The sequence below is a fragment of the Canis lupus genome, chromosome 30 (assembly GCF_003254725.2).
Source record: "Canis lupus dingo isolate Sandy chromosome 30, ASM325472v2, whole genome shotgun sequence".
NCBI classification, from domain to species: Eukaryota; Metazoa; Chordata; class Mammalia; order Carnivora; family Canidae; genus Canis; species Canis lupus.
In genome coordinates this window covers 17,450,990-17,477,193 of record NC_064272.1, presented here as the reverse complement: position 1 = coordinate 17,477,193, position 26,204 = coordinate 17,450,990, and the positions used below count along the sequence as shown (strand labels likewise).

The 26,204-nt window shown below is 35.9% G+C and overlaps 1 protein-coding gene across 1 annotated transcript in view; it reads left to right on the top strand.

Annotated features, from left to right (window-relative positions):
* Positions 1 to 26,204, top strand: part of DMXL2 (Dmx like 2) — a 152,932-nt gene that overhangs the window by 41,038 nt on the left and 85,690 nt on the right. Inside the window, 2 exon segments of the mRNA XM_035708792.2 lie at positions 16 to 82; positions 24,483 to 24,661. Of these exon segments, the coding sequence (XP_035564685.1) occupies positions 16 to 82; positions 24,483 to 24,661 (246 nt within the window).

Below are 26,204 nucleotides of genomic sequence, written 5' to 3'. Positions count from 1 at the left end.
ATTGTTTTTTTTTAGGACCTCAGTATCTGTGCATTTGATGGAATGGTCCCCTGATGGTGAATATTTTGCTACTGCTGGAAAGGTAAAGGACCAAATAAAACATAAAAGAAACAAAACATTTAAAAGTGTTCCTTTTTTATTTTCATTTTCAGTTTTCTTGTCTGTGAAATTGGGATAATCCTACTTTGCAAAACTGACCTGAGGGAATAGTAATAGTATTTATGAAAGAATCTGGCATGTTTCCCATAGGTAGTATGTGCTTGGGAAAATAAATGGCTATTATTATTATTATTATTACTATTATTATTATTATTTAACCTTTCTTTAATATTTACATTTTTTTGAAATTAATTTTTATGTTTAAAGAACAGTATATGTAAGTAACTTAAAAAGCGAGATAGTACTACTAGATTCACAATGAAAAGAAGCACTTTTTTGACCCTGTTGTTAATTTCTGTGTCCTAGAGGCAGTTATACATCAAATTGCGTATTTTGGTATTTCTTTTCATGTGCCTAAACAACTTGCTTATGCTCTATCTCTTGACTTTTTTTTCCTTTGTTTTATGTATCTCCTCTTGCCTTCCTACTATGGAAGCTGAGATCTGAGCCCTTTAGCTGCTTGCCCCCATCCCCATCTCCACTTCTACCACATACACATGTTCACTTCCTTTCCTCCTATCTTCCTGCTGTAGATAGCTCATGATATTTGGGTAAATGTTCACATTATTACGATTGGGTAAAGTACTCTTCACAGAACAATTACTTTGGAGTTACCAGTTACTTTGTTTTACTATTTGCTTCATTTTCTACATACTTAATTCATCTGCAAACTTCTGACAGTCTTTGGATCTCCTCTCCGTCCCCACCTAGAGGGGGTCCTGAAAATGTGTGTTCTCTCTGCCCTACTCTGGCTTAGTTACTCTCCAAGCTTAAAATAGCAGAATTTTCTTTTACCAACCTTAGGAGATTCTCTTTGCCCTGTTTCTTAGCATCATTTATCTTCTTTCCTTGCTCTGATGGAGATACCCTCTAAGTAAGTTTCTGAGAAGGGTGAATGGGCAAAATTTTTTTAAGGTGTTATAAGCCTACACAATTATTCTTCTTTTATGCTTGATTTGACTGGACATAGAATTAGTTTGAAATTTTTCTCTCATAACATTTTATGTCCTGGTTCCGTTCCCTTCTAGCCACCAGGGTTGCTATTTGAGAAGCAATCTCCCACTCTGGCGTCCCCCCCCCCCCCCGCCCCCCGCCCATCTCCAGTTTGTAGGTTTTAAAAACCTTCCCCTTATTCCTAATGTTCTGAGATTTCCAGATGATGTCGTGGATGGGTCAGTCATGTATAAATACTTTAAGGGTATACCTCTAAGGGAAAAAGAGTTTTGTGCTCAGGTAATTTGGTAGACTTGTTTAATCTGAAAACTCTTCAGTTCAGGAGATTACTTTGTATTATTTCTTTTTTTTTTCCTTCTCTTCATGTTCTCTTGGTTTCTCTTTCTGAATTTCCCCTTAACTCAGAGGTGGATCGTTTTTTACTGACCTTCTAATTTACCTTTTCTCTTCTCTTCCAGTTTTTTCATTTCTTCATTTTTTAATTTAAATTCCGGAGCATTTTTCCATTTTAACTTTGAAGTAATTTTTTTCTGCTGTCACATGTTAATTTTCAAGAAGTTTTTCTTCTATGAATGTTCATTTTAGTTACAAAATATTTCATAAGTGTAAAGGAATATATATGAAATATGAAATATATATATGTAGTATAATACACATTTACCTACCATCTAATTTGGGGCAAAGAACAATAAAACTGATAGGTTCCTTATCTTCTTGCTTGCATCATCTGCTTCCTCCCCCACCAGACAACCAGAATCTTGAATTTTACAGTTTAATTGTTTTTTAAAATAATTTCACATGTATAAATTTCCCAAATAGCATAATGTTTAGTTTTGCATGGTTTTAAACTTACAAAAATTATACCGTAAAGTTATTGAAATACAGCATCAAGATATAAAAAATAAATTTTTGATAATCATTTGTGTAATTCTTAGTTAATGCTTCAGTAACAAAAAATGACGTTTAAAAATCACGAGGTAAAGTTTAATTGTACATAGTTGTTGTATATGAAATTAAAGCTTTTATATTACACTACAAGGCAAGAATAGGTTTTCCAAGAATTCACCCTTTTTGAGTTGATCTCTAGTTGTAGAACACTTAACTGTTTTGTGGCTGAGTAATTAGTTGGCCCAGAGATAGTTGCTCAACAGGTGACATAATAGACAGGAAGAATGCACAATATTATAGGCAGAAAGACCGCAGTTACATGCATTTCAGTAGTTACTAATAACTCACAATTTCAAAGTAGCAAGGGATGTAAAAAACATTTTGAGATATTTACAGCAACTGTCATGTAATATTAAAATATCTGTAATTTCTGTTGGAGACAAGGTCGTGGGTGCCACTAACACTGCTTTGGTTTGTTGCTTATATGCATAACTGGAATTTAGCATTTCCAGTTAGCAGTTATGAAAATAGAGAAGTAATTGTTTTTCACCACTCAAGTTCATGGTAACTTTGGGTCTCAGATGTCTCAGTTTCTCAAGAAGCAGATCCCGAGACAAGAATTCGAGTATAAATAATTAATATGGGGAATGATCACCAAGAAATATATTGGTTTTGAGGCAGGGAAGTGAAGGTGCTTCATAAAGGGAGTGTTATCATGCAAGGAATTAACAGACTTGGATCTCTAGGTAACTGGTTCCTCACAACATTGTCTTTGTTCCTCACCCATATTCCTCATATATATCAGTTGTTGGTTGGAGCTAGGAGCAGGGCATTAATTTTCAGCACTCGAAACAACTCCTAGAAAACCTCAGGCAAAAATATAGACACAGTCACTTAGGTTTGGCACACTAAAATGCTAAGACGTGAGAGGATACAGGATCTATCAGAAATACCTTTTATATCTTGAATTCTATCCACAGGCCCCACGGGTTAGGAGATCTCAGACAAGAACCTATGGCCAAACTCTGAACATTTGTTTGGTTTTTTTTTCTTTTTGTCTTCCACATTTATGACTAAAATTCATGTGGAATAATTTTTAGATTTGGTTTGAGGAAGAAGTCAAGTTGGATTTTTTCCTTTGTGGATATCCAGTTGTCCAGCACAATTTATTGAAAAGCCTCATCTTTCTCTATTGCTCTGTGGTACCACTTTTGTCACAGAATCCAATGTCCATGTTTGTGTGTCTGTTTCTGGGTTATTTTCTCTCATTGTCTTTTCTTATACCAGTGCCACCTATCCTAATTGTTCTATCTTCATATCTGATGCAGCAAATCTTCCCAACTTTAAGATGATCTTTTCTATTCTTAGCCCTTTGTATTTTCAAAATAGTGTTTGGATAAGTACCCAGTAGTGGAATTTTTACCAGACAAGATGGTATTTCTGTTTTTAATTTTTTGAAGAACATCCACCCTCTTTCCCACTGTGGCTGTATTAGTTTACATTTCCACCACCAATGCAGGAGGGTTCCCTTTTTTTTCAATCCTCACCAAGGCCTTTTGCATTTTCATGTAAATTTTAGGATGAGCCTGATAATTTTTAAAAAACTAACAAAAATCTCTTGTGATTTTGATTAGTTTTTCTTTTTTTTTTTGAAGATTTATTTTTATTTATTTATTATAGACATAGAAAGAGAGAGAGAGGTAGAGACATAAGCAGAGGGAGAAGCAAGCTCCATGCCGGGAACCCGGGAGCCCGGGAGCCCGACGCGGGACTCGATCCTGGGACTCGATCCTGGGACTCCAGGATCACGCCCTGGGCCAAAGGCAGGCGCGAAACCGCTGGGCCACCCAGGGATCCCCTGATTAGTTTTTCATTGACTCAGTAGGTCAGTTGGGGAGAATTGACATCTTTACAGTTGAATTCCCATCATGAATGTAACATAGCCCTTCATTTATTTTAGAGCTTTTTATTTTTTATTTATTTTTTAGAGCTTTTTATTTTTATCAGTATTGTGTTAAAATATTTTTTTGTAGAGGCCCTAAACATTTATTAGACTCATTCCTAGATATTTCATACTTCCAGTGTTGTTATAAATTGCATCATTACATAAATTTCATTTTATAATTGTTAGTAGTAGATAGAAATACAATCGATTTTTATATATTTGGTTTAAACCTAGCAGTCTTATTAAAGTCCCTGATTCTAATAAACCCTCTGTAGATTCCTTTGGTTTTGTATGTGCATAATCATATTATCTGTGAATAATGAGAGTTTTATTTCATCTTTTCTCTCAAATGTTGTATATCTTTTCCTTTTTTTATTATGGTGTTTAGGACCTCTAGTATAATGTTGAATAAAAGTAGTAAGAGTAGGTATCTTTTTCTTGTCCCCAGTTTCAAAAGGATACCTTTTACTCTTTGCCTTTAATTATGTTTACTGTAGTTCTTTCTCAGATAAAGTACATTACCTTATTTATAGTTCCTAGAGGGGTTTTTAAAATTTTATTTTTTTAAAGATTTTGTTTAAAAAAAAAAGATTTTGTTTATTTATTCATGAAAGACACACACAGAGAGAGAGAGAGAGGCAGAGACACAGGCAGAGGGATAAGCAAGCTCCATGTAGGATGCTCGACACGGGACTCGATCCTGGGACTCTGGGATCACACCCTGGGCCAAAGGCAGATGCCCAACCGCTGAGCCACCCAGGCGTTGTGGGTTTTGTTTTTTTTAAAAAGACAAATGTTGTTGAATCTTAGGAAATATTTTTCGTGAATCTAATGAGGTTATCATTTTTACTCTTTGAATAAGGAAATAGATGGACTTATTTTCAAATATTAAATAAACCTTGTGTTTCTGGAATAACCCCAACTTCATTATAATGCATTATCCTTGCTGGATTTGGTTTGCTAATGTTTTATTTAGGATTTGTGAGAGCTATGTGTTGGAATGAGATTTGGCAAATAATTTTTCCTTTTTTTGAAATGTCCTTGACAGATTGATATCAGTGTCATGCTGGCCTCGTAAAATGGATTGGAAAGTTTTCTATTACCTACTGTATGAAAGAGTTTATGCAAGATCAGTGTAGTCTTTTTTTAAAATTGTAGGATATTTAAATTTTTAGTAAACTTCTTATGTTAGAATAGTTTTAGATGTACAGAAAGAGGGATCCCTGGGTGGCGCAGCGGTTTGGCACCTGCCTTTGGCCTAGGGCGTGATCCTGGAGACCCGGGATCGAATCCCACGTCGGGCTCCCGGTGCATGGAGCCTGCTTCTCCCTCTGCCTATGTCTCTGCCTCTCTCTATGTCTCTCTCTGTGTGACTATCATAAATAAATAAAAATTAAAAAAAAAAAAAGATGTACAGAAAGATTGTGAGGGTAGTACAGAGAGTTTCCATATATCCCACACCCAATTCCCTCTATTCTTAACATACGTTAGTATACATTTGTTATAATTAATGAACCACTATTGAAGATTGATGTAGTTTTATTCTCAAATATTTGCTGGTAAAGCCATCTGGACCATGAGTTTTCTTTGTAGATTTGGTTTTTATTTTTTATTTTATTTTATTTTTTTAAGATTTTTTTTTTTATTTATTCAGAGACAGAGAGAGAGAGAGGCACAGACACAGGCAGAAGGAGAAGCAGGCTCCATGCAGGGAGCTTGACGTGGGACTCGATCCCGGGTCTCTGGGATCATGCCCTGGACTGAAGGCGGCGCTAAACTGCTGAGCCACCCAAGCTGCCCAGATTTTGGTTTTTAAATAGTCATAGGGCTATTCATATTTTATATTTCTTTTTTTAAAAAATACTTTATTTAAATTCAATTTGCCAACATCTAATATAACACCCAGTGCTCATCCCATCAAGTGCTCTCCTTAGTGCCCATTACCCAGTCACTCCATCCCTTTACTCTCCTTCCTTTCTGTAACCCTTTGTTTGTTTCCCAGAGTTAGGAATCTCTCATGGTTTGTCTTCCTCTCTAATTTCTCCCTGCTCAGTTTCCCTCCTTTTTCTTATAGTCCCTTTCACTATTTCTTATATTCCACATGTGAGTGAAACCATATGATGATTGTTTTTCTCCAGTTGGATTATTTCACACAGCATAATACTCTCCAGTTCTATCCATGTTGAAGCAAATGGTAGGTATTCATCCTTTCTCATGGCTGAGTAATATTCCATTGCATATATATACCACATATTCTTTATCCATTCATCTGTCAAAGGACATTGTGGCTCCTTCCAGTTTGGCTGTGGTGGACATTGCTGCTATGAACATTGGGGTTCAGTGTCTTGTTTCATTATGTATCTTTGGGGTAAATACCTAGTAGTGCAATTGTTGGGTCATAGGGTAGCTCTATTTTAACTTTTTGAGGAACATCCATACTGTTTTCCAGAGTGGCTGCACCAGCACCTGTAAGAAGATTCCCCTTTCTTCACACCCTTGTCAACATTTGTTGTTTCCTGTCTTGTTAATTTTAGCTATTCTCACTGGTGTGAGGTGGTATCGTATCATTGTGCTTTTGATTTGTATTTTCCTGATGGCAAGTGATGTGGAACATGTTTTCATGTGTTTGTTGGCCATGTATAGATATTCTTTGGAGAAATGTCTGTTCATGTCTATTGCCCATTTCATGATTGGATTGATTGTTTCTTGGATGTTGAGTTTGATAAATTCTTTATAGATCTTGTATACTAGCCCTTTATCTGATATGTCATTTGCAAATGTCTTCTCCCATTCTGTAGGTTGTCTTTTAGTTTTGTTGACTGTTTCCTTTGCTGTGGAGAGGCATTTTATCTTAATGAGGTCCCAACAGTTCATTTTTGCTTTTGCCTTTGGTGATGTATCTAGCAAGAAGTTGCTGCAGCCAAGGTCAAAAAGGTTGTTGCTTTTGTTCTCTAGGATTTTGATGGATTCCTATCTCACATTTAGATCTTTCGACCATTTTGAGTTTGTCTTTGTGTATGGTGTAAGAGATTGGTCTAGTTTCATTCTTCTGCACATGGTTGTCCAATTTTCCCAATGCCACTTATTGAAGAGACTGTCTTTTTTCCAGTGGATATCCTTTCCTGCTTTGTTGAAGATGAGTTGACCATAGAGTTGAGGGTCCATTTCTCGGTTCTCTAATCTGTTCCATTGATCTGTGTGTCTGTTTATGTGCCAGTACTGTACTGTCTGGATGATTACAGTTTTGTAATACAGCTTGAAGTCAGGCATTGTGATGCCTCCAGCTTTGGTTTTCTTTTTCAACATTCCTCTGGCTATTTGGTGTCTTTTCTGGTTCCATACATATATTTCTTTTATGTCAGTTTTGATAAGTTACCTAGAATTTGCCAATTTTCTCTAAATTTTCAAATTTATGGGGATAAAATTTTGCAGAACATCTTACCTTTCTAATATCTGTAAAACTGTGATGATTTCATTTTCATTTTTGATATTTGTTATTTGTGCCTTCTCTTTTTCTTGATTCATCTCACTAACAGTTTATCAATTTTTTAAGTCTTTTTGAAGAACTAACTTGGTTTTGTAGACCTGTGTATTATATGTCTGTTTTTCTGTTTTATTAATTTCTGTTCAGTTGCTCTTCTATTTTTTTTCAAACTTTTTTAGATGGATATTTAGCCGTTTTTAGAAATTTGTGGTATATGTGTTTAACACTGTAACTTTCCCTCTAAGCTTCAGTTTATCTTACAAATTTCTTTAATTCCTTAAGTATTTATATGTATTATTTTCAGTAATTATTCTAAGCATACATTTTTCCAGTTTTTATTGTGACTAATTCTTTGATTTGTGAGTTTTCCATAGAAAGGGTTAGAGTTGAGTTATGTGGGGGGTGAGGGTAGATGGTGCAGGAGTACTTTAATGGTAGTGACAATTTTAATTTTTTGTTATTAAATAAAACTTGCAAGTAGTTTATAATTAGAATAATTACTACTACTATTATGACAGCAACTACTAATGATTGAGTGTTATGTACCTGTGCCTCCACAAAGCCTATGGGGCAGGTACTACTCTCCTTGAGCAATAGAAGAGGAAATTGCAGCTTGAGAACTTTCTGGAGAAGCTAGAACTAATCAGGAGGCAGACCTAGGGTTTTAGTCCAGGTGTGTTGGGTAGCAAGGCACCATTTTTCACTGAGAAAATGTTTATTGCAAGTGTGTTTGTGGGATTCTCTGAGGCCTTGGTTGAGAGTGCATTCTTTTAGCTTCTACCAGGTACGTGGGGGACAAATCCAACTCAATCTAAATTCTCAGTTTGGAAGTTGCTGTGCCATGTAGGTAGTGTGAGTTTCAGGTCTTGTGAGGCCTGCCTTGTGGTTATAAATGCCCAGTGGAGCCTCCCTCCTCCGCTCAGAGTCTGGGTGTAGATAGACCTTTCCTTGCCATATCCCTTTTCAGAGTTTTTTTTTCCTCCCTCAGTTTCATCCTTTCACTTAGGTGTAGTCCTTAGTGGTTTTCTTGGAGTTATGCAAGTGCCTCTGATGTGACTTCTCACCTTGCATGGACTCTAGGCATTGTCTATGTGTAGCTCTGTGTTATTGAGTATTGGCAGATTCCCTTGTAGCAGTCCATTTGCATCAGCATTTGTTTATGGTGGGTTCTTGCCTGAGAAAATAAATGCAGTCAGAAGAGGATTTTGGGAAGCTCCTACCATCTACCTGTATCTGTTTACTTCCTAATATCTTTGCCTATGTGTACTGCCTGCCTTTGTGTTGCCATGGGTGAACTGTCTGTGCTTTTTTTTTTTTTTTAAGAGTGCATTTGAGTGGGGGGTGGAGTGTAGATGCAGAGGGAGAGAGAGAATCTTAAGCAGGCTCCATGCCCAGCCTGGAGCCTTGATGTGGGGCTCAGTCTCACAACCCTGAGATCAAGAGCTGAGCCCAAATCAAGAGTTGAATGCTTAATCAACTGAGCTATGCAGGTGCTTTTATAGAAGGCCTTTCTTTCACTTGTTTGCTAGATCCCATGTGCTCTTGCTTACTCAGGGACATCACTATTTCAGTTGTCTCCTCTCTTCTCCATGAGTTTTCCCTTCTCCACTAGGCCATCACATTGGCATATGTTATGGGCTGAACATGGCCCTCCAACCCATTCATATTTTGAAGCCCTAACCCCCATTGTGATGGTATTTGGATATGGAGCTTTTGAAAGGTACTTAAGGTTAGATGAGGTAGCATGAGCATGGCCCTCATGATAGGAATAGTAAGTACTTTTATAAGAAGAGACACCAGAGAGCTTGTTCTCTTTCTGCAACGTGAAGACACAGCAAGAAGGTAGTCACCTACAAGCTAGAAAGAGAGCTCTCATTAACTTACCCATGCTTGCAACCTCATCTCAGCCTCCAGGCCTCAGAACTATGAGAAAACACATTTGTTTAAGCCACCCAGTCTATGGTATTTTGTTATGGTAGCCCGGGTTCACTAATACAGCATAGCATACCAAACATGCTATAACCTTGTCCATTCCCATTCTGAAACAACCACAATACCAAAAACCCTCTCTTGACCTTCTCTCAGGTCACATTTCCTTGTCCTTATGGCACCTTCAAAGAGTTGCTTATAGTTGCTGTCTCCCAGTTTTTCTCCTCATTTTCTGTTTTGTATACTCACTACTACTCTTCTGAAAGTGTCATTAGTGAGTTCCTGTTACTGAATCCTGTGGTTAGTTCTTTCTTAACCTAATTGCATGATTTAACACAGTTGGTTACTTCCTCCCTCTTGAACACTTTCTTCACTTTACTTCCAGGACACACAGGACACTCTTGATTTGCTTTTCAACTCTGGCTGCTCCTCATTAGTTGGCTGGTAGGACTTTTTCTCCCCTACTTTTAAATGTTGGCATTCCCCAGGGCTAATTTCTTAGACCTCTCCTCTGACCGTACTCACTCCTTTGGTGATCTCATCTTATCTCATGGCTTCAAGTGCATTCAGATTTGTATCTTTTGCCTGTACCTCTCCTCTGAGCTCCAGGCTGATTGTTTTATACATACATACATATATATGTATATACACACATGCATACATACATACACACATAAAATTAATACATGTCTTCAAGTAAATGTATCTAAAATGGAATTCCTGATCTCTGCCCCTGCCCCGTACTCCCTTGACGTTTCTACCTTCAAAATATATCCACAGTCTGCTCACTTCTATACCACCACCATTGTTATTATCTATTTGAAGCCTCCATCACTTATTACGTGTATTATTGTATTAAATTCTTAATTGGTTCTCCCAACTTTTGCTGTGCTCCTGTACAGTGTGTTTTCAAACCAGTGGCTAGAGTGATCTTTTCAAAATGTTTGTCAGATAATGTCACTCCTCTGGTCAAAGCTGTCAAAAGCTTTCCCATTACATTCAGTAAAAACCCAAGTCTTTATGATGGCTTTCCAGGCCGCCCTATGCTTACCACATTCCTATCACTTCTTTGACTTTATCTCCTGTTATTCTCCTCCTTGGAAACCTTACTTCAGCAACACACCCATTGTGATTATTTTTTAAAGATTTTATTTATTTATGATAGAGAGAGAGAGAGGCAGAGAAACAGGCAGAGGGAGAAGCAGGCTCCATGCCAGGAGCCTGACGTGGGATTCGATCCTGGGTCTCCAGGATCATGTCATGGGCAGAAGGCAGGCGCTAAACCGCTGAGCCACCCAGGGATCCCCCCATTATGATTTTTTTTTAAACACAGCTTTTGTACTTGTTTTTCCCTCCATCCAAAAACTTGTCCTTCCGGAGACCTACATGGCTTTTCCCTTGAATGTCTTCAATGTCACCGTCTCAGTGAAGCTCTTCCTAAAGCACCTTTTTAAAAATTATATCCCACCTCCCATGATACTTCTTATTCGCTTTTCCTGTTTTAATTTTATTCCTAGTACTTATCACTAGGCGTCTGTTTTAGTTTTCTCTTATTGCGTAACAAATGACTATAGACAGCAGCTTAAAACCACACATCTACTATCTCAGCTTCTGTGGGTTACATGTCTAGGTGTGGCTTGGATAGATGCTCTGGTCTGGGACTTTAAAGGCTGCAGTAAAGGCACCAGCTGGACTGAGTTCTCACTCAGAGATATGACGAGGACAGAATCTTTTCCACGCTCACTCAGGTTGTTGGAGAGTTTATTTCTTTGTAGCCATATAATTGAGGGGTTGGTCTTTTCCTGGCTCTTGGTTGGAGGGCTCTTTCAGGCCCTAGAGGCTGCCAGTAGTTCCTTGACATTTTGGCTTTCTCTTTTGTCTCCCTTTTCCCTACTTTCTCCTTCTCCTTTCTCCCTCTCCTTTCTCCACACAGATAACAGAGCGACCTATACAGTTTGGCAGAGTAGATAGTAAGGAACCAAAGGACAATAGGAGAAAATAAATAACAAGTAAATTAGAGGAAAAAAATTAGATTTTAAAAACAAACACTGAAAAACTTGATAAGCCAGTTAAATCACCTGCAAATTAAAAAAGGCCCTAATATTTAATATTTCTGGGTAGAATATGGAGATACAAGAATTTTCCATGTCAGAGAAAAGCATGGTTAATAAAAAGAAAACATCCAAATAATAGGAAAAATAGTTTGAAAAAGAATATAATTCTTGTCTTTGATCTCTAAAACTAGGCACTTTTAAAGCCTTGATCTTTAAAAACCAGTGTCCCATTACTTCTAAAACTTGATTTAGCCACAGATTTGTTCTTTTTGTTACTCATATGGGTTAGCATATACGCACAGATGATTAGTAAACTTAGTCTCCTTTGATTTAATGAATCTGTCATAGGTGAGGTCGTGATGATTTAATATAGGACCAACTCATTGTGATCAGAGAGGTACTCTAGTAGCTGGAATGCAGCTGTATAATATTCCTAGTTAGTCATTCCCTGACATCAGCTTGGGCATTGTTGCGCATGCTATGCTACATTTGAAGCATATCTTCCTTCTACCCTTTTTCAAAAAAAATTAACGGCACTATTGTATAAAGTCAGGTTTTCCTTAAAACATGTATTTTGACATATATATTGTCTGATGTACCTTTTATCTTAGAAAATTTATCTAAGAAAATGCACTTCAGGATTTCAGTAATTGATACTTGCAAAGTATACAAGAATCTTATCACAGTTGTATTCACATCATGATAGACTCTGTCATATTTATGTAAAATTTTACATATGTGCATGCATATATATGTATATATATATAATTTGTCCTCTATTTCATAGTGCATTTTTGAAGAAAATTTTACTTGAAATTAACAACTTTCATGTGTTTAGCAAATGTTTTTTGAACACCACATGCCCTGAGCTGTTCTGTGTTGTCTGTCTCATGATGAAGAGGATAGATAAGGTTGCTGTGTGCATGCAACTTAACTTGTTGTGAGGAAAGACAAAAAAATCATGTATTAATAAATGCTATCCAGAAAATTAAGACAGGATGACATAGTAGTGTGACTTGGTGTCTGTTAGAGTGGATGATCTTTAGAGAATGCTGTTCTGGGGAAGTAACTTTAAACTGAGAACTGAATAATTGGAAGGGGTCAACTGTATGAAGTTTAGAAGAAAGGGTATTTTTGGCCAAGAGGACACCAAGTATAAATGCTCTGGGATAAGAATTAGGGCTTGTTAAAATACAGCAGAATGCTGGAGTGTAGAGGCTAGATTAGAGTATGCATTTTGGTTAAGATATGAAATAGAATAAGATAGGAGTTCCCCCCAAAAAATAAATAAATAAAAATAAAAATTAAAAAAAAAAGGTAGGAGTTCCCTGGAGAGGTCAGAGTTATGGATTCCAACTTTGAATTCATTAGGCAAAAGATGGTGTTTATAAAGTTATGGGGCTGGGTGAAATTAACTAGAAAATGTATGCTGGAGAAGGGAATAGGGTTTAGGATGAAACCCCAGAATCCTCGAATACTAAGAAGGGGAGGAAAACGGGGAGAAGCCACTGAGAAGGAGTGGCCACTAAGATAGATGGAAAACAGGAGAATGTGACACTAGAGAAATCAGAAAGAGAAAAAACTCTAGAAAGAGGCAGTAGTTAATTATGTCAAATGACCTATAACATGGAGAAGACAGTGTAGATGTGTATTGAAAGGTATGTGCATAAATTAAAATATAAACTTAAACACTTCTAGAATTACAGGATTCCAGCCATCTTTGAGATCATAGGAAGCTGAGGTCTTTAGGGGTAAAGCCCACTTCTCTGCCCCTTCACTCCCTCTAAGCCAAGTTAGCATCTTCTTGCCTCTGGAACCTTACAGGCATTTGAAACCTTCCTGTAATCCTGTGTTTTCCCAGAGGCCAGGGTCCCCCAAATGTATTACTCTCATAAGATTTTCATGACTCCTGTTGCTCCTGGGATAAAGACCATAGTCCTTACCATGCATGGTAAGGCTCTGCTGTAGGATATAGCAGTGTGTACTCCAGCTTGTTCCCACCTTAACACCTGTCATACTACTGGCTTTTCAGAGCCTTGAATGTGCCAAACTCTCGATTGCTTTCAGGCCTTTCTGTGCTCTCTGGGGAAGCATCCTTCTCTATTCTTTGCTTGGCCATCTATGGTATCTTTCAGCTCTCCATTGAAATATCGCTTTTTTTTTTAAAGATTTTATTTATTTATTCATGAGAGACAGAGAGAGAGAGAGAGAGAGAAAGAGAGAGAGAGAGAGAGGCAGAGACACAGAGGCAGAGGGAGAAGGAGACTCCATGCAGGGAGCCCGACGCGGGACTTGATCCTGGCACCCCAGGATCAGGCCCTGGGTTGAAGTGGTGCTAAACCGCTGAGCCACCTGGGCTGCCCCAAAATACCACTTCTTTAAGGAAACCTCCCAAAGTCAAACCTCCCAAGGAAATACATTATGCTTTTTCATTTGTGGCACTTATCATAATTGTATTAAAACAATAATTTGTATCTTTATTTATTGTTGTCTTTACTTCTAGAGTATAATCTTTGTGCAACTAGGAAAGATATTTTGTTGTCTCTATCTCTTCCTTCCCTTGTTCCAACTATATCTGCAGCAGTTCATATAGTGCCTGCCTGCATTCACTAAATGTTTGTGTGAATGAGTCATGTGACCATTCGGTAGTATGTAAGCAGTTACTAGCACATCATTATTCATTTATATGTTACAGACTAATTTTGATTTTAAGTCTGAGACAGACTTAAAGATACTGAATTTGCTCACTGTACAGTTTAGCTCTTTAACAGGTCTGTATCTGGACATGATCAAATGAAATATAATTCTTCTAAAAAATATGTTAAAATCCATGTAATTGGATTGAATTCAGAATAGTACATTAATACAAATTATAAGATGCCCACCCTTCTCTAAATGAGACAAATGAACTGTTAAAATTACTTATAAAAAGTATTGTTCGTTTTGTAGCTTCTTCTTTTGTAGTTGATTTCCCTCATATATTCATTTTTTAAAAGATTTTATTTATTTATTCATGAGAGACACAGAGAGAGAGAGAGAGACAGAGAGACAGAGACACCGGCAGAGGGAGAAGCAGGTTCCCCACGGGGAGCCCGATGTGGGACTCAATCCTGGGACCACAGGATCACACCCTGAGCTGAAGGCAGAAGCTGAACCGCTGAGCCACCCAGGCATCCCTATATTCTTTTTTTTTTTAATTGAAGTATTATTAGCACACGGTTATGTTGATTTCAGGTATACAATACAGTGATTCAACAATTCTATGCATTACTCAGTGCTCATCCTAATAAGCAGACTTGTAATTTCTTTTACCTGTTATACTCATTTCCCCACCCACCTCCCCTCTGGCAACCACTAGTTTGTTCTCTGTATTAAGTCTGTTTGTTTTTCTTTTTTTTTCTTTGTTTTGTTTCTTAAATTCCACATGTGAGGGAAATCATGTGGTATTTGTCTTTCTCTAACTGACTTATTTCCTTTAGCATTTTACACTCTTGGTCCATCTCTGTTCTTGCAAATGTCAATATTTCACTCTTTTTTATGGTGAGTAATATTCCTCTGGGTGTGTACATGTACACCATATCTTCTTTATCCACTCATCTATTGACGGACTTTTAGGTTCCTTCCGTATCTTGACAATTCTAAATAATCTTGTAAATATAGGGGGTGCATTTATCTTTTCAAATTAGTGTTTTTTCTTGGGTAAATGCCCATCAGTGGGATTACTGGATTATGTGGTGATTCTGTATTTAAGTTTTTTCAGGAATCTGCATACTGTTATCCACACAGTGGCTGTACCTATTTGCATTCCCACCAACAGTGCATGAGAGTTCCTTTTTCTCCACATCCTCACCAACACTTGTTATTTTTTGTGTTTTTGATTTTAGCCATTCTGACAGGTGTAAAGTGATATCTCATTGTGGTTTTGATTTACATTTCCTGATGATTAGTGATGAACGTTTTTTTTTCATATGTCTGTTGGCCATCTGTATGTCTTCCTTTGAAAAATGTGCACTTCCTCTGCCCATTTTTAAATTGGATTATTTTTTTTATGTTTGGATTTTTATAAGTTCTTTATATGTTTTGGATATTAACCCCTTATCAGATCTGTCATTTGCGTGTATCATTCAGTAGGTTGCCTTTTTTGTTTGTTGATGTTTTCATTCACTGTGCAAAAGCTTTTTATTTTGGTATAGTCCCAATAGTTTAATTTTTGCTTTTGTTTCCCTTGCCTCAGGAGACAGGTCTAGAAAAGGTTTCTATGACTGATGTCAAAGAAATTGCTGTTTTCTTCCAAAAGTTTTATGTTTTCAGGTCTCACATTTAACTCTTTAATCCATTTTGAGTTTATTTTTGTGTATGATGCAAGAAAGCAGTTCGGTTTTATTCTTTTGCATGTAGCTATCCAATTTTTCTAGCAGTGTTTATTGAAAAGATGGTCTTTTTTTCCATTGTATATTCTTGCCTCCTTTGTCATAGGTTAATTTGACCATATAAGTATGGGTTTACTTCTAAGCTCCCCATTCTTTTCCTTTTTTCTATATGTTTTTGTCTCAATACCATACTGGTTTGATTAATTTACCTTTGTAGTATATTCTGAGGTTGTGATACCTCCAGCTTTCTTCTTCTTTTTCAAGATTGCTTTGGCTATTTAGGGTCTCTTATGGTTCCATGCAAATGTTAGGATTATTTGTTCTTGTTCTGTGAAAAATGTTGTTGGTATTTTGATAGGGATAACATTAAATCTGTAGATTGCTTTGGATATTATCGACATTTTACCAACATTAATTCTTCCAATCATGAGCATGAAATATCTTTCCATTAGTTTGTGTCACCTTCAGATATTTTTTTATCAGTGTTTTATAATTTTTAGAGTATAGACATTTCACCTCCGTGGTTAAGTTTATATGTATTTTATATGTATATGTTAAGTTTATATGTATTTTATATGTATATGTAGTTTATATGTATTTCTTTTTGGTGCAATTGTAAATGGGATTATTTTCTCAATTTCCCTTTCTGCTACCTCATTAGTAGTATATGGAAACCAACAGATTTCTGCATATTAATTTTGTATACTGTGATTTTACTGAATCCATTTATCAGTTCTAGTAGTTTTTTTTTTTTTTGTAGACTCTTTAGGTATTTCGTAGATAGTATCATGTCATCTGCAAATAGTGAAAATTTTACTTCTTTCTTACCAATTTGGATACCTTTTATTTCTTTTTCTTCTCTGATTGCTGTGGATAGGACTTATAGTATTATGTTGAGTAAAAGTGAGAGTGGACATCCTTGTCTTGCTCCCGATCTTAGAGGAAGATCTCTCAGTTTTTCATCAGAGTATGATGTTAGTTGTGGTTTTTCAAATGGAGTCTTTATTTTGTTGAGGTATGTTCCCTCTAGATCTACTTTGAAGGGTTTTTATCATGAATGGGTGTTGTACATTGTCAAATGCCTTTTTGTTCATCTAGTAAGAGTATCATATGTTTTTATCATTTCTCTTGTTAATGTGATGTATCACATTAATTTGTGAATATTGAACCACCCTTGCATCCCTGGGATAAATCCCACTTGATTGGGGTGATTTTTTAAAATGTATTCTTTGATTAGTTTGCTAATATTTTGTTGAAGATTTTTGCATCTGTTTTCATCAGAGATGTTGGCCTGTAGTTTTCTTTTTTTGTGGTGTCTTTATCTGGTTTTGTGTTGGATAATGCTGCTACCTTCATAGAATGAATTTTCCTTCATCTTTTATTTTTTGGAATAGTTGTTCATATAATCTTAATGTATGTGATTCTCTCTCTTTGCTTACTCAGTGTGTCATATTTGCCTCAGCTGTGTGTCACGACTGGTTGAACTTCAAGACTATTTTAGGATGTATGGTCTTTTGACAGGGTCATGTGATACATTAAAAACTATTAATGACCCATGTAAGATGATTAGTATTTGTTATTTGAACATCTACTGAATTTGAACTCTCATCTCTGATGAATTCAAAAGATGCCTTTGTACTTTAAAAACAACTGAGTAATAAGACTAAAAGCACATCCTCTTAATGGGACATCTAGATTTTAAGCTCCTTGAAGGCGATTCTGTTTGCATGTTCCATAATGCTCAGTATCTTTTCTTTGAATTTTTATTACAATAGCCTTAGCAATTGACTATTGAGTATTTTTCCCCAAGTATTAGTCATACTTTCCTTGCATTAAATTCACCAGTTCTTCTAAGAGCTAAGTGTCCTGTAATTGAAATGGAAAGATAAGAGTGCCTTACTGGTAAGGATACTTTGGAAATTAATAAAATGCTTCACAGGTTTAAAAAGCTTATTTCCTCATATTTTTGAGAAGATACCATGTCTAATTAAGGTCTTCTTGAGAAAAGAACAGAAACTAACTTTGTAATGTTGGCATTTCCCCCCCTCCACAATCTGTTCTGCTTCTGTTAATAAAGCCAAGTTTGCCTGACTTGATGAAACAGATGGTGACTGTGTGATCTACCACTAGAAGGCATTTTCCTCCGCCTCTGCTACATATGACAGGATTTCGGTTCAGGTGTTGTGGGACTCAGATTCAGTTACCTTCAGGATTTTTAATATTTCAGTTCATTGAGCACTTTTGCTGGTAAGATCTATTTTTTTAAGTGTGGTAAATTAAATTTTCTTGCACTTAATAGTATGTTAACTTTTTATCTGAGCTTTAAAGTCTTGTTAAAGAACTTTTTTCCCCCCACAAGGTGTACCTGATTACATTTTCAACTCAAGAATTGTTTTCTTCAGTTTGCTTGCTGTATTTATTTAAATTATTCATTTATAAAGTTTGTATCTCATCACTTTGTATAACGTTTATTTTGTAAAATTTGAAAATGAATTAAGATACTATTTTCTTGGGGCCCCTGGATGGCTCAGTCAGTTAAGCATCTTTCTGACTCTTGATTTCAGCTCATGTCATGATCTCAGTTGTTCTGAGATCGCGCCCTGCATCGGGCTCTGTTCTATATGGAGTCTGCTAGAGATTCCTTGAGATTCTTTCCTCCTTTCTTTCCTTCCCCCTGTTCACATTCTCTCCCTTTCTCTCTCTCTCAAATAAAATCTTTCAGAAAATAAAATACTGTTTTCCTCAGAAACTTTTTTTTTAATAGAAGATTATGCTTTTCAGTAAAAAAACTGTTGTTGTTTTTTTTTTAAGGGCTCAGATAAGAATTTTTGAGGAGGGTGATTTTGGCAGGAAGGAAAGGAGAAGCCTACAAAATGATTCCAGAAGGTTTTCTTCCTCTTGAAAGCACGTCTCTGTTCCTAGATTCAATGTTTTGATTATTTAAGGGTTGCCTTCTTAACCTTTTTCCTTCCTTAAAATGGAAATACCTTTATTTTTTAAACATGATATGTATTCATTATAAAAAGAATGCAGAGAAAATGAAAATCTCCTGCAAAATAGTCCTACTTACAATAAAAAGGTCACTGTTTTCGGTTCAATATATATTCTTTCAGACTTTTTGATGTCTTTGTAAACCACACACATATACATACATACACAAATTAGGTCATATTCTTTAAATTGGTTATTTTTTCACTTAGTATATCATAGATTGCTGTGTAATACACATGTATGTGTATTCCTTTTATTTATTTATTTATTTTAAAGATTTTATTTACTCATGAGAGACACAGAGAGACAGGTAGAGACATAGGCAGAGGGAGAAGCAGGTTCCCTGCGAGGAGTGTGATGTGGGACTCAATCCCAGAACCCTGGGATCACGACCTGAGCCAAAGGCAGACACTCAATCGCTGAGCCACCCAGGTGCCCCTGTGTATTCTTTTTAAAGGTGACATAATTTTCCATTATATGAATGAATGTTATTATATTTTGACTTAACCAGATGACTATTAATGAACATTAAGTAGTTCTCATTTTTCTTTTGCTATTAAAAATAAACATCCTTGTATATAAATCTTGTCCTGTTATTTCCTTTTTTAGAATTAACTTTATTGAAATACACTAGAGATAAAATGTGTATTTTAAGTGTACTGTTCAGTGAGTCTTGACAGATTTATAGACTTTCTCAAGATTACTTTGGCTATTCACAGTCTTGTGGTTCCATGTAAATTTTAGGATCTTTGGTTCTAGTTCAGTGAAAAATACTATTGATATTTTGATAAGGGTTACACTGAATCCGTATTTTGATAAGGTTTCCTTTGGGTACTGTAGACACAATAGTCTTCCAATGTATGAACATGATGTATTTTTCCATTTATTTGTATCTTCTTTGATTTCTTTCATCAGGGTCTTACAGTTTTCATTGTGTAGGTCTTTCACCTTTTTGGTTAATTTATTCCTAGGTATTTTATTCTTTTTGATGAAGTTGTAAATGGGATTATTTTCTTGGTTTCTCTTTCTATTTTGTTATTAGTATATAGAAATGCAACAAATTTCTGTATATTGATTTTGTGTTCTCCAATTTTACTGAATTCATTTATTCTAATAGTTTTTGGTGGAGTCTTTAGCATTTTTCAAATGTTTTCTTTGTATCTATTGGGATGATCTTAGAAATCTTATCCTTCATTTTGTTAGTGTAATGTATCATGTTGATTGATTTGCATAAATCGAATCATTCTTATATCCCTGGAATAACTCCTACTTGATTTTGGTGAATGATCTTTTAATTTGTTTTTGAATTGGTTTGCTAAGATTTGGTTGAGGATTTTTGCATCTATGTTCATCAGGGTTATTGCTCTGTAATACAGAGTTGTATATAGCTTTATTTTATGTTTGGTAGAATTCACCTGTGAAGCCACCTAGCACTAAGCTTTTGTTTATTAGGATTTTTTGATTACCAGTTCTGCTTTGTTACTAGTAATTGGTCTGTTCAGATTTTTCATTTCTTCATGAGTCTTAGGAGGTTGATGTTTCTAGGAATCTATCCATTTTTTTCTAGGTTGTTTAATTTGTTGGCATATAGTTTTCTTTGTGGTAAACTGTAATTTTTTTTATATTACTGTGATGTTGATTGTGATTTCCCTTTTCATTTCTGATTTTATGTTCTCTCTCTTTTTTTATTGATTAGCCTGGCTAAAGGCTTAATAAGTTTATCTTTTCAAAGAACCAGCTCTTAGTCTCCACTTGATCTTAGCCAAAAGGCTGAGAAGCAGTGAACCAGCTCTTAGTCTCAATTGATCTTTTCTATTCTTTTTTAGTCTCTATTTTATTTGTTTAAGCTCTGATCTCTATTATTTCCTTTCTTCTACTCTACTCATTTTGGGCTTTGTTCTTCTTCTAGTTTCTTTAGTTGTTAAGATTAGATTGTTTATTTGAGATTTTGTTTATTCCTTGAGGTACACTTGTATCTCTCTAAACTTCCCTCTTAGAACTACTTTTGCTACATCCTGCAGATTTTGGACCTTTGTATTTCATTTTCATTATCACCATGTATTTTTTTTAAGATTTTTTAAAAAATTATTCATGAGAGACACACATAGAGAGAGAGTGTGTGAGGCAGAGACACAGACAGAGAGAGAAGCAGGCTCCATGCAGGGAGCCCAACGCGGGACTCGATCCCGGGACCCCAGGATCAGGCCCCGGGCTGAAGGCAGGCACTAAACCGCTGAGCCACCCAGGAATCCCTCGCCATGTATTTTTTAAATTAACTCTGTTTTTTTCATTGACCCATAGGATGTTGTTTTGCCTTTCTGTCTTTATTTCCTCAGGTGTTTTTTTTCTTTTAATAATTGTTCATAATGTTGTGATCAGAAAAAGATGCTTGATATGGTTTCAGTCTTCTCGAATTATTTAAAAACTTGTTTTGTGGCCTATTGTCTATCTTGGAGTATGTCCCATGTGTACTTGAAAGGGATGTGTATTTTTGCTGTTTTTGGGTGGAATGTTCTGTATATATGTTAAATCCATCTGAATGTGCTATTCAAAGCCACTGTTTCCTTAGAGATTTTCATTCTGGATGACCTATCCATTAATGCAACTGGGGTATTTAAGTTCTCTATTATTACTGTATTACTGTCAGTTCCTCCATTTATGTTTGTTACTATTTGCCTTATATATTTAGATGCTCTTGCATTGAGTGCCTAGATATTTATAATTGCTATATCTTCTTGTTGGACTGGAACCTTTATTGTTAGGTAAAGCCCTTTTTTTGTCTTGTCAAGGTGTTTGGGTTTTTGTTTTTGTTTTGTTTTGTTTTGTTTTGACAGAGCACATGTGAGAGAGTGCAGGGGTGGTGAGGGAGAGAGACAGACAGACAGACAGAGAATCCCAATCAGGTTCCATACCCAGCATGGAGCCCAACTTGGGTCTCAGTCTCACAACCCTGAGATCATGACCTGAGCCAAAACCAAGAGTCAGATGCTGAATGGACTGAGCCACCCAGGTGCCCCGATAATTTTCTTACTTCTAATTATGGCCTTTTCTGTCCACTTAAGGAGTTCTCCTCAGTACTTCTTGTGAGGCTGATTCAGTGGTGATGAACTCTTTTTTTAACTTTTATTTCTCTGGGAAAGTTTTTTTTATCTCTCCTTAATTCTGAATAACCTTGCCTGGTAGAATATTCTTGGTTGTAGGTTTTTTCTTTTCGGCACTCTGAATATATCATGCCACTTTCTTCCGGTCTGCAAAGTTTATGCTAGGTCAGCAGCTGATAACCTTTGGCGTTTCTCTTGTATGCAACTGTTTCCTTTTGCTGCTTTTATGATTCTCTCTTTAATTTTTGCCATTTTAATTGTTATGTGTTTCCGTGTGGACCTCCTTGAGTTCATCTTGTTCACAACTTTCTTTGGTTCCTGGGCCTGGATATTTGTTTTCCTTCCCTAGGTCAGGGAGGTTTTCAGCTATTATTTCTTCAAAGTCATTTCTTCCTTCTTCCAGCCAAGTCTCTGTCCTTCCTATACTTTTCATTGTGACCTTCTCTATGATTAGCTGTGAAAGATCTGTTCTGCTAGTCTTCAAGTTGTTTTTAGAGTTGCAGTATATGTAGTTGTTGCCTCGGTATGTCTATTAGAGGAGGTAAGCCCCGGACACCATCTTTCCTACTTTCCATTGCTTTATAGTAAGTTTTGAAATTGGGTAGTATGATGAGTCCTCTTTGTTTTTTCTTTAAAAATCGTGTTTGTGGGGGTGCCTGCTCAGTCACTTGAGCATCCAACCCTTGATTTTGGCTCAGGTCATGATCTCAGAGTCGTGGGATCAAGCTCCATGTCAGGCTCCCTGCTCGGCATAGAGTCTGCTTGTGCCTCTCTCTCTGCTTCTCCTCCTGCTCACTCATGCTCTCTCTTTCAGTAAAATCTTTAAAATCTATTTTTTTGGTGGTATTGTTTCTTTGATGTCCTACAAATTTTAGAATAAGGTAGTTTCTGCCAAAAAGCTTGCTGTGATTTTGGCTGTGTTCACATTAAATCTTTTTATAGATCAGTTTGGGAAGAACTGGGTCAGTAACATTTGTTTTTCAAATCCCTGAAGATGGTATGTTTCTGTTTTTATTTAGATTTTCTTTCTCTTAGCAGTGTTTTGTAGTTTTTAGCATATATATCCTATGCCTAATTTGATATCTTCCTAATGTAAAATAAAAGGTATTTAAACAAATTACATTTCCAATTATTGCTAACATATAGAAAGAGAATTGCTGTTTGAGTTTTGGTCTTTAGTCTTATGTTATCAGGTCTAAGTCTTTTTTTTTTTTTTTAGATTCCTTAGGATTTTATGAATAAAGACTATTTTATTTTTTTCCCCCTAATTTGGAAATTTTCTGGTTCTCTTTCTGTTAATGATTTCTAATTCACTTTTGTGTGGTTTTAGTTTTAGGCAGTAACAGATGAAAGTAAAACTGTTCTGTTTGAGTGAGGGGTTGCTAGTGGGATGGGAGAAAGGAGCTAGCATGCCATCTGCTCATGGAAGCACTCGGCTTTTTCTTTACGAATGCTGAGGGGGCTCTGAGGTGCCTCTGTGGTTTTTATGGTATGTGGCCTGAAACCACTGCTGTAGGTTGTGCAGTAAATTTGGTTAGATGAAAATGATGCTAGGTTGAAGAAGTTCTTGGAGGAAAGCAAGTAGTACACTGTTAAGTGGTTTTCTCAGACTAAGCACTTTAAAAAATTTGCTATATAATTAAAATACCCAAATAAATGAGACCTTAGTGGAAACATACATTATGCAGTATAAATTGAAAATGAGTACTGAGATGATGATAAACAGAAATATTTGTCTAGTCCAGAAGACAGTATTTGGACCTATACATACTTTACAGGAATAAATAATTTGTTTCATAGAGTAAGATTTTTGCATGAATGGTTATTTTATTATTTCCCTTAAGACCCTATTCACTATTGAGGACAAAGCACTAGAAAGAGAATGATTTCTATTAAATAAGATAAAATTATTTTGACCTTTAACAAAATTCATAGAACTAAGTTAAGTGATAACTTAGTGCCTATTGTTATTTTTGTATCTTATTTAAGTGGGCATAGAGGTGATCCCTGACAACTACCTGAGTGCCTTCACTTCATTTTAAGTGGGGATCAGAAAACTATGATTTTTATGTTTTTAAAGGGTTGTAAGAAAAAAAGGAGAATTTGTGTTAGAGTCTATGCGGTCCACAAAGCCTAATAACTTCCTTACTGTCTGGCCCTTCACAAACTTTCCCTGTGAATACTGATTCCTGACATAGAGTCTAAGAAGCATTTCTATTTCAAAAGGACTGGTTTAACCTTTACAGGTGTCTTCAAAAAAGGAAAGTATGTTAACAGTGACTAATAACATGGCTTCTTTCTTATCCAAGGGCATCTGGTTTCAGAATCTTCCCTACAGTGACCCCTACATGTTTAAATGAGAGAATTTGGCTTCAGTCTCTCTTTGTAAACCACCATTATGCAGAGGAGATTGATAATGAGAAAACTGTCCATTTATTTTTCAAGAGTAGTGTTCTTTGAGGTCATAAACATTTTACACATAAGTTTGTGCTATATAAAACTCACACTTTAGTTTTTACAGATAGCTTAATTTTTAAGGTTTCTCCAAATCACATTTTGAATTGTGTAATGTTCAGATTAATTTTATTGACTTATATATTTTTGCAGGATGATTGTCTTTTGAAAGTATGGTATCCCATGACTGGCTGGAAATCCTCAATTATACCTCAGGATCATCATGAAGTGAAAAGGAGACAGGGGTCTACTCAGTTTTCCTTTGTTTATCTGGCACATCCCCGAGCTGTGGCAGGTTTCTCTTGGAGGAAAACTAGCAAGTATATGCCCAGGTTAGACAAATATGTACTATAATTTTGGTTTGTTTACTTATATATTTGTAAAAATAATGAAAGCAAAGATTACTTTTAGTGCATTGACTTGGTGGAAATGAAAAGCATAAGCTCTGGATGTAAACTGCCCGAATTCAAATCCTGCTGTTGTTACTAGCTTGGTGAGCTCTTGCGTAAATTTTTTAAGTTCTCTATACCTCAGTTTTCTTCTCTGTAGGTAGTGGTACCTACCTCAGAGAGTTGTAGTGAGACTCACTGTGCTAGTGCATGTGAATATTTACTGCAGGCCTTTGCACATAGTCTGGGCTTAGGCTGTGTTAGCCAATACTGTTAGTAATAGCAACAGTAGTACAAGATTCCAGGAAGGAAATGTTTGCAAGTAACAGGAAGCACAGATGGAAGGAAAATGAAACATAGTAATAAACTATCAAAAATACATGTGGTGGGAAAGTATATCATAATAAAATGGCCAGGTTTTTCTTAACATATGAGCATCAAAGAATTTGTTATAATTTTTTCCTCATTGTTCAGCACTCTTAAAAGTATTTAGAAGGTTAAATAAAACTGCAGAACAGCTCATACAAATGATTCCTTTATCATATATATATAGTTACTAAAAAACTTGCTTAGAAATCTGTCTTCATTTTTGAGAGAAGGTTATTTCATCTGTGAACTATTTACACTGGATAGGAAATATAGCACATATTATAGAGGTAGGTGCTCAGGAAATGGGAAATTCATTCATTTTTGGAATCTGAATAAAAAGCTAATTCTGCTTAAGTTATTTGCGTCTATTGAAAACATTTGCAAAATACTTTTGACTGAGTCAGAGTCCATGTAGACATTTTTTTTTTTTAAAGGGAGAATGGTTTTTTTGTTCTATAATGAGTAGTTAAGTCACTTCAGCTGCTTGATGCTATAACATTTTGCTTATTTTAACTTCATGGAAATTGATTTATAGTTTGAAATTACATTCTCCTTGCAGTTTTATTTTGAAGATTCTCATTTGTTTATCTGTTTATAATATTTTAGATTATAAGGATGACACAAGATGACACAAGTACTGCCATAAGCCATGCAGTTTAATTACATTTAACAAACTTTTTATTATGGTCATTCTATAACCTGCCACGATTAGGTTTTCTTTTGCTGTATAGTTTGTTTAGAAGATACTAATATTCCCCCAGAGGCTAGTTTTCAAGCAGCATATGTGTGATCAATCATACATTTCTGTTTCCTTTGTCAAGAAAGGAAGTTTTTATGGTGTTCACCTTCATAGTGATACTGTGTATGATTTTAAGCTCTTTGACCTCTTTTTCCATACACTGTAATTTTTAAGCAATTGGAAGCATACTAAACTGTCATTTAATGGAGCTGTTCAAGGCATAGTTTTAATGAATCAAAGTATCAGTGACTGCTAGGTTGTTTCTGTTTTATGGTAACTGATTGCAGCCCTTTATTCAACTTGCCACCTTGCAAGTATGAACAGGTAGTAAATGGGGTTTGGTGAGAATGTGAAATAGCCTGTGTAAAATCTGTTACC